The sequence below is a fragment of the Electrona antarctica genome (genome assembly GCF_951216825.1).
Source record: "Electrona antarctica genome assembly, chromosome: 5".
Classification (NCBI taxonomy): Eukaryota; Metazoa; Chordata; class Actinopteri; order Myctophiformes; family Myctophidae; genus Electrona; species Electrona antarctica.
The window spans coordinates 30,036,868-30,046,872 of NC_136810.1; the positions used below are offsets into that span (position 1 = coordinate 30,036,868).

General features: G+C 42.2%; 1 protein-coding gene across 1 annotated transcript; it reads right to left on the minus strand.

Annotated features, from left to right (window-relative positions):
• Positions 1 to 7,338: 7,338 nt before the first annotated feature.
• Positions 7,339 to 9,279, minus strand: LOC306922748 (leucine-rich repeat-containing protein 4C-like; the record flags this gene model as incomplete). Its single annotated transcript, XM_079500563.1, has 1 exon — positions 7,339 to 9,279. The coding sequence occupies one exon, from the start codon at positions 9,277 to 9,279 to the stop codon at positions 7,339 to 7,341; it is 1,941 nt and encodes a 646-aa protein (XP_079356689.1).
• Between the last annotated feature and the right edge of the window lie 726 nt (positions 9,280 to 10,005).

The following is a 10,005-nucleotide window of genomic DNA, read 5'->3' on the forward strand; positions in this document are numbered from 1 at the left end:
CATCCCGTGCAAGGCTTTCCAGGCAAGTGCTCTCCGAACCTGCAGATCCTGTTCAGTTGAGGCAGTCCAGGCCCCAAGGTACTTGAAGTCCTTGACTGGTTTGAGGCAGCACCGTCCCGTCTGCAGTGGCAATGGTTTTGTCAGGAAGGACCATGAAACATACTTTAAATGTTTGAAAAACAGCATGTCGTGAGACCTTTAAGTAATTATTTACTCACTTTACTGCCATCGTTTTTACTCATCTTTCAAGATCCACCAATTATTTGTTTCAACATCAATGTAAACAAAGGATTTACTGTTGGAAAGACGAAAATAATCCGCAATCTGACGTTCTTTAGTTGAATATGGCTTGTTTTCACCAAAAACACAATCATGGAAAAATAAATCAGAGATAGAAGCATTTATTTTAAATCAGACACTGATTAGCAAGCCTGAGGTCCTGCAGAGTCGAAGATATGCAACAAAGTACAGTCATCCTTTGTCTTCAGCTTCTGAGGGTTCCTGTCTCACAATGGGTTAATATTAATAAAAATAGAAATGTAATGAGGGGCCAGGCCTTGAAGTGTGTTAAAGGTAATCAATAAAATCTCAAAATTAATTATAGTGTAGGTAAATTAAAATAGAAATAATATGTTATCTTCTGCTGATTAAAAGTCTATTAGCAGCATTATACAGTACTATTTGGAGCCTATGTGTTTTTCTTTTTTGTATTCTTTTAACGCATTAAGAAATAAAACAAAATGTTATATGCCAGACTGTATACTGGCAATAAGCATATATTAATTTAACCCCAGCCTCAGGAACTGAATAAAGTGAGAAATGAGGAGTTTAGTGGTGCATTAGTGGGTAGCTAGTAGAATGAGCCTTGAGCAGTATGTTTTGAATAATGCAAGTATTATGAAATCCAGGGCTATGTGCTTTGACCTTCATCAAAGAGCAAAACAATTTGCATCAGACAGTAATGCATTATTATAGAAATTGAATGTGTGTTTGGGTTTATTCATGAGATAGTGACTGACTGAATTTCTTTGGAGAAAGTTGTTACACTATTCTTGTATGGGTTTTGCTGAATAATTCTGAATTTGTTCCATCTCACGACGGAAATGTTGCTCTTTATAGTATTCTCTTGAACCTGCAAGTGGCAGTTGTGTGGGTCTAATCTGTCCAGATTGTATGGGCGGGATCTTGGTGAGACCGCGTGTGACGGCATTGAGAAGCGTCTGTTGCAATAATTGTATTAACTAGCGCCTTAAAATTGGAAAATCGTTTTCTATTCTTGAAAGCAAGCAAGGACATGTTCCACATCCAACACGATAGTGAGTTTGTGTAAGTGTTAAACCTAATGCTATCGTATCGGGCATTCGTGTTATCGTTTGCGGGGTTAGTGTTTACTTTCATGTTGACGCAGCTACTATTCGACATGTATAGACACATCAATATGACTGGCTGGCGTTAGCATGCACGCCCAGACACCAGTGATAGACAGACAGTCCCATCCAATCACCTGCCAAGTAGTTTGAAAAAAGGGACATGTTGCTTCAGTGATTGGGCTACAGAGAAGTATGTTGTGAAACAAACGTGAAGCAAGCGTCTTCAATCTGGTGGAGTCAGTGTCCTGCTAAATTTGCTGACATGTTTACCATTGAGCCTGCCTGCTTGCCCAAGGGATCAATTGAATCTTTACCATCAGGTAAAATTTGTGTAGATCCTGTGTCTGGGTGAGACATGACCTTTGACACAATCGGATGTCTCAATATAAGAGCAGGGAGACATACAACCACCCCAATTGTATGAGTTATTAAAAAAAAGTATTCTGCAGAAGTTAAGAGAAATTGCTGCTGTATTGTATTGCTGCTGCTTGGCAATCTTTCTCTAGCTGGAAAGTTGGTAACAAACATGCACACACACACACACACACACACACACACACACACACACACACACACACACACACACACACACACACACACACACACACACACACACACACACACACAGAGAGAGAGAGAGAGAGAGAGAGAGAGACATATCAACCACCATGTGAGACGACGTGTTAGCACACTGTAGCCTGGGGTCTGAGATGAGTTGTTGTATGTAAACACTGGACCAAAGGGAGAGGAGCACAAGGCCTGGCAAAGAGAAAATCAATATGGCTCCCTGTCAGAGCAGTGCAGCACTGCACTGAAATGGAGCTACAGTAGACTGCTACAGAGATGTTTGTGTGGACAAATCCAAATAAAGACCCCGAAATGTGAGCCATTTCACAAGAAATTAAGGTGGTTGCTTGCTATTAATGAAGATGATCAAAACGTCATACATAGTATGACATATAGTATAGTATAGTATAGTATAGTATAGTATAGTATAGTATAGTATAGTATAGTATAGTATAGTATGTATAAAACCATGACAAAGGACATACATTTCATATTTTTTTAAACAACAATTTTTTTTAAAAAAATCCCCTTTTATCATGCAGGAAATGTCATGTGTTTGATGTTCCAATTAGTGTGCATAATCAGTGCTTTTTGCCTGACAACGCTGTATACTGTGCAGCACTGTGTGTATTTGATATGGACAGTGCCTGAAGGACAGGAAGTAATTGAAGCAGACGTGTGCTATAACGCTCATATTGTATCATTCACTGCTGCCCATTGTATGCCTGTTATCTCCTATTCTCACACCTTTTTTTTCTGTTTGTGGGGTGCAGCAGTTAATCAGAGAATATAAATAATTGATAAATAATCGATCCCTCTTTCGGGTATGTCATAGGTAAAAAGTAAATGGTCAAACAATAGTTACAGTATGCATTGATTAGGCCAAAGACCCCCTTAACTCTGAGAGGGTACAAATGGAACCAAATGGAATGGTAAATTGTTCAATTTATTCATAGGGTTACAGACAAATATAAGGGTCCCATTGATTCCTTACTATATCATTCATTTAGCTGACCCCCAGTATCATGTCACCAGTGTTAGTATCATGTCACCAGTGCTTAACACCTGCATCTAGGCTCAGTCATACCTATGTTAATGCACACTGGTGTGACACTATGCACTCGGCAGCCTTTGTAAACTTTGTTCAGGTGAACTTAAAGTTTGTTTTTAATCAATGCATGTGCGTGCGTGTGCTCCTGAAAAATCTCTGGGCGGATGGCATGGTCGCGCGCAATGACCAATGCAACACTGCATGTCACAATGATACTGACATGATACTGACCATGTTACTGACCATGATACTGACTATTCAGACACAGCGCCTAAGGAAATGAAAACAAAGTGTTTTAAAAATTAAGAAAATGTGCACTTGAAAATATATGGAGTTGGGACAACAGATGTTCAGGGGGAGGAGAGCTACACCTTTATACCCCACCCTACGCCCAAATCACGGGCACTACTTAATTAAACCCTGCCAAACTACCCAGAAGCCTCTATGCTTTGCATTGTTCACACACACAAGCCGCTTTCCTACAGGCTTCTTGCATCCCACCTCCACCCCATTCACCTCTGTATGTTGCTCTTTTCCCTGCTCCCCTCTTTCTCAATTGAGAAAACATTCATTTACATTGCTAAAGTGGAACAAAACGATCAAAACAAATCTTTTATCTCCTACTCTCTCTCCCTCTCCCACTTCTCAGGTTCCTGCTCGGGGGTCTCTGTGCAGTCCACAAAGCCGTGCTGACGATGTGAACAAATTCATACGCATCCCCTCCCATAATACATTGCATACCCTCCCCAAATACTCCTGGGTCAGCAACCATCTTGGAACCTACACCCAATTCCCCTCATCCATTCTTTTTCATTCAATAAACATCTCAAAGGTGTGGTTCTTGACTCATGAATATATTAAACTGCGTGCTGATCTACAAGTTGTCAAGTGAAGTGGGTGCTGTCTGTGATGTCATTTTTTGTCTGATGTAAGTGACGTTAGATGTTTCCAGTTGTCTTTTATGGTGGCGTGGATGATCTACACGGGAGCACTCGTGACATTCAGAAAAAATTAGATCTGCTCAGATTGTGCTCCCACACGGAAAGGACTTATATGAAATGTATATGTTCATATACTGTATGTGCATATGTGACATATATGTCTAAAATATATGTCTAACATATAAGTTTCATAAGTTCTTTCCATGTGGGCTTAGAGAACATACACAACACTTTAGTCACTTTATTTCCATGCAATTTACTTACAGCTTAGTGAAGGCCCATTGTGCTCATGGTATTACTGCTGGTAACCCATGGTCTTCCAATCCACTTTGAACTTGTAATCATTCAGAAACGTCTTTGGAAAATCTGAGAAATAATATCCCAGTCTGTCCACCAGGATTGTACACTATACTGTATGTTTCTTCGAGTCACTGGACTGAAAAAAGAATCAGACAATACAGAAAAACAACAATAGTTTATTTTTAACCATATTTTGTGTATTAACTACAAACTCTGGTTTCTATAATAGATCTTCATATCTTTTAAAGGTCATGAAAGAATGCTTACATGAAAATCAATTATTCTTTAACAGCATGTTTCTCTTTTTCACTTTTCGAACAGGTTGTTGGCACATGTAAAATCAAAATTTAAAAAGTTTTTGTTTTTGTTTAATTTTATTCTCAAAATGTATTTTTTATATATATAAATCTACCACTAGAACAGCATTCCCTCTCAGAGAAAAAAAAATAGAATGTGGAAGAAACAATATTGTCAAAAATATTTAAGATATCTTACATACACATGAGATGGCCTGACTATAATGCAGCAATTTACCATCAGATTCCCCAGGCAATTTACCTCCAACTAAAATAAAATAAAAGCATGATGGTGCCTCTCTTACTTAAATGGGGACGGGGTAGACTTAAAATCTCACCACTAGCAATTCAAACACAGACTAAATAACACACCGGCCACTCATTCTATGGTTTACAAATGTGCCAAACTCCACGGAAGTGCAATTCAAGGATAGTGTTTAATAAGAAAATCAGGGGACACCTGATGGGTTGATCCATTTTCTTTGTTATAGCTATAGCCCAGTTTGTGTTTTTCATTCTCTATGTGTAACTGTACTCTTCAGACATTAGTTGAACAGATGTTTATTATTTAACTACCTGATGTGAGAATTGGTAAAGCATTGGGGCCATTGGTACACATCTGCTTTGGAGTGCAAGTTTTCATCCATTATGCCTATAGGGAGTATTTTAACACAGTAAAATCCTTAGTGCTATTTTAACCCTGAAACATTCAGAGTTAAATGAACCATCTGGATTTCATTGTGAATATCTACAATGATATCGTTTTTCAAGATCTTCTGTTGAATTTGGAATTGTATGCGTATGAGACATGTTCTATGCAATATAAACAAAACAAAATTAAGCACAACAGTGGTATAACCTTATACATATATTGGAGGGCAAGTGAAATAAATTAATTTCTTTAAAAAAAACTTGACTTAATCTCTAAAGACACACATGGGGCATCTGTCTAATCCTTGGATTTGACAAATACTTGGCTAGCCTCTGTGTTTATGATGCCATTTTTCACCGTTGGGTCTTTGCATTGGTTTCCAGGGTACGGCTGTCTGTGAAGCGGTGTCCATCTGAAGCCCATGGGCACATCAATTAAAATGGAAATTGTGTTGTGTGCTACTGCTAAGGGAGATCAAGGAGAGGCACAGGTGCAATGTGAGCATCTGGTTGATGCCAATCCCACAAGCACCACCCCCACCAACCTCCCATAAAGCCGCTCACAACATATAAACCCTGGCACTCTCTCCTCTGGGCCCTAGTCCTAAGCTTGGCATGCAGAGGTGTGCATCTGGGCCCGCTAGGCACAGTCCACATGTTCGAATGTGGTTCACAGATGACAGGCGATGTACAGGCAGCTGTATGAAGGGTTTAAGATCCTTCTCCAGCTTATCACTGTGCCTTTTACTGCACCCAGCACTGCACTACTGTAGCTGAGGTCAGGGGTCATACCGTGAGTTTCATAGCAATTATCTGTTTCATAGCAATTCACTATGTTATTACCAAGCACCTTATGCCCTATTTATACTCTGTCGAATGGCGGGGCTCCACAGAGAAAATAGATCTACAAGCACACAACATGTTGTGATGCAGCATTACATTATGGGATTGTGTAGGCTATTTTCGGTGGGGACACCATCGTACGCTAAAGTATAAATTGAGCGTTTACAATAGTCAGTCCATCAAAGATACAGCCAGGGGCAACCTTTTAAGATGATAGATGCCGGCAATTTCCCCAAAAGTATAGACTATAGATTTTTTTTCATATTAGGCCAACTTTTGTTCTTTACAAAACAATGTTGTAATCTTTTATTTTGATATTTCCCATTTGCATTGTTGATCGTAGCCCTTAATGTTTGTCAACCGCCTAGGCATCATGAATTTCAGTGATCAGGAAGAAGGATTATGCAACCAAATGACATCTTCTTTATAATATCTCTGCAAAGCTGAAAATAGAAATAACAGATGCAAAGGATGTGGAAAAGAGTCACAAATAGGCATTTTCTTTCAGAGATACACCGTCAAAGTTAAACAGAAAGTTAGCTATAGTTGTTAACTGTTGGCTTCCTTTTTTTGTTTAGTTTTTACAGTCATTAAACTTGGGTCATACACCTCTCATTTTATGTCCTCAGTCTCTTGATAGTAGAGCCCAGAGTGCATGCTGTGTGTTGTAGTGTGATTTAATGAAATGTATCGTTATCAAATTCCATCACTCACAGTCCTGCCACTCACTCCCAGATAATGACCAAGCTTTTAATTCTTCAAAATTAACAGATGCTCACAAGCGGTTTCATCGGTTAACTGATGGCAAGAGAAAAGACTGATAGGATACTTTTATAATAGTGTGTGGAAAACAAGGTTCCTGTTTCGTAGCAGACTCAATCTGCCACATACAACAAATCTATTTTCCTTCAGGGGTTATAGTTTTTGTTTTGTTCTGTTTTGTTTTTGACAGACATTTCACACAGAGTTTGAAAGCATATTAGTAAACCAATCATTTAAAAAATGGAAAAAACAAACAAAAAAACAGTTGATGAATCAGGTGCTGAAAAAATAATTGCAGGATACTTTTTTCTTGATTTGACCACAATAGTTTTTTCTTAAATAAATAACTTCTGTTTTGTAAAGACACTTTTTGAAACAGTAGACATACCCTAATTCCCAAAGTCATTGAATAAACATCACCGACCACTGATTAGCCAAACACGCTTCAGTCTGTTCCTCCATGCTCCACCCATTGTCCACACAGGCAATTTTCAATAATGTCCTTATTTAATTTCCTTGTTTTCATATTGTCTCATTATGAAAAAAAAAAAAATGTATTAGATCTGGGTCTCTTGTACATTGTCTTTTGAGCTGGCCCGAATTAACAAAGGTTCGTGCGCTGAGCTGTGTATGGAGTTGATGGTAGAAGCGTGGTTGTATGCAGTCTTATAGGTGTTGTAGTGGTTCAGGTGCTCATGTTCCAGCGGAGGCAGCGTTAGGTGCCCCTCCATCCCTTGCCCGCCCGTTACACAGTCCTCATCCACATTGATGATCTCGATGGTGCGTGTGGGCTGGTGGTGGTTCTGCTGGTGGTGCTGCTTCCGCATCTTGTAGAAGATGATCAGCATGACGGCCGCCATGAGGGTGATCGCCACGAAGCAGCCGATAATGATCTTTGTGGTCTTCATCACCTCGTCCAATCCGTTGAGGGAGCCCTCGCCGCCGAGCTCCGTGACGGGGACGGTGTAGGTCCTCTCTGTGGCGCGGGTGGAGAGTGGGGTGCGGGCGGTGGTGGTGGTCGTGGAGGTGGGGGACATGGACTCCCAGGAGCCCGCCGAGGCAGTGGGGCCCACCTTCTGCTGCACCGAGGTGAAGCCTTCGTTGTGTGGTGTTTCGATGGTCTCCACCGTCACCGTGGTGAAGTAGCTGAAGCTGCTGTTCTCCGTCGAGGAAACGTTGAGCGTGGCGGAGGCCGTGGTGTTGCCTGCGGAGTTGCTCACCATGCAGGTGTAAGTGCCCGTGTCTTGCATGGTGACGTTGGTGAAGTTGAGAGTGCCGTCGTTCAGCACGGAGATTCGGATCTTGTACGCGCCATGTGTCATGATCGAACCGTTGGGCGTAATCCAGCTGACCGAGGTCAGGGAGCTGGCCCTGCATTTTAGCTCCGCGGCACTGCCCTCGGTCACATTTAGGTCCGCTGGAGGCTCCACAATAACGGGAGCATAACAGTGAAAGTAATTCTGGTCCAGCTCGCCGATGTAGCGCCCCTTGTGGCTTGTGGGAGAGCTGCAACGGGCACAGCAGCTCGTGTTGGCCGGCACCATCTCCTTTAGCCACCAGCTTAGCCAGAGGATGTCACAGTTACAGTTCCATGGGTTGTGGTGCAAGTGCACCCGCTCCAGGTGGTGTAAAGGGGTGAAGAGATCATGGGGCAAGAGTGTGAGGTTGTTGTGGGCCAGATTGAGCTCCACTAGCGACTGCAGGTCATCAAAGGAGTTCCTCTCAATGATCTGGATCTGGGAGTGCATCATCCATAACTTCTGCAAGTGGATGAGCCCTTTGAATGAACCTGGGCGGATGACAGAGAGCTGGTTCCCTGACATTTCCAGCTCATCCAGTTTCACCAGGGGGATGAGGTTGGGTATCTCCTTCAGATTGCACATGCCCAGATTCAGGTATCGCAGATTGCTCAGGCCCTCGAAAGCCCCCTCGGATATGTAGGAAAGGCGTTTGAGCTCCCCAAGGTCCAGCCTCCGTAACGAGGGCACTCTGTTGAACGCATATGAAGGAATGCTCTCTATGGGGTTATTTCTCAGCCAGAGCTCCTTCAGCTTAGAGAGGTACTCAAATGCCCCGTTGGGGATGGTGGTGAGCCGGTTATCAAACAGCTCCAGGGTATTGAGGCTGGCGAGCCCATTGAAGGCGCCCAGCTCAATATTCCGGATGTGATTCTTACTCAGCTGCAGGATCTCCAGGTGCCGCAGGTGCTTGAAGCTGTCCACCTTGATGACCTGGATGAGGTTCTCTTGCAGATTCAGGTAGCGCGTGTTGGTGGAGATGCCATCAGGGACATCGCGGAGGCCCCGCCTTGTGCAGATGACCTTACTAAACTGGTTGCTGCAGGAGCAGACGGACGGGCAGGTTTGAGCACGCACCAGGCCTGCAACCACCAGTAGCTGGAGGGCCAGGAGCAGCACAAGCAAAGGGTCGGACAAGGCCCGGTTCAACCTAGGACCTCTCATCGTCTGCTGCTGAGAGGAGGTCATCTTGTTTAACATTCATAATTCATTGGCTGGTCTTTCACACTTTGGAAAGAGGTTATGGGCAGGCTGAAATGAGAAGAGAGAAAAAGAGAAGAGAGAAATTTAAATATTAATATTAATTATATATATATATATTTTAGTCGTTTGAGGAATAGTGAAAACAGCTGATCTACATCTGCATTGTGAGCTTATGTGCTATTTTTCCTTCTTTTTTTTTCTTTTCTTTTTTTTACAGTTTTCACCTACTGTATAACGACATGTCCAAAATAGGGATGCAAAAGGGCAAAAAGGTTAAGGAAAGTTTAGATCATATATGTGACCATTTTAATCTCAACAGTAGGACATGTAGTTGTCCACCGCTTATCCACATGAACAGATTTCAACATAAGGTACAATATGAAATAGCATGTGTGTGCATGATGTACATCAATGAAGTGGTCCCAGTTCACAACAATGTACGCACGCACGCACGCACGCACGCACGCACGCACGCACACACACACACACACAGACGAAGTGGTGATAACCTTGGTCGTGTTTATATCCATCTCTGTTTCTGCAGTGTCCTCCTTGCACTCTCAATCTCAGTCACATAAAACAAAATCACAATGTCGGCTCTAACTTCTCCTCTGCGTCTTCTCCGGAAGGAAGGGGAGGAAGAGAGGCAGCCATGTGATTTATATTTCAGACTGAGGAGACATAAATAATAGGGACGCTTGCCACCCACCAGTCCTTCAATCG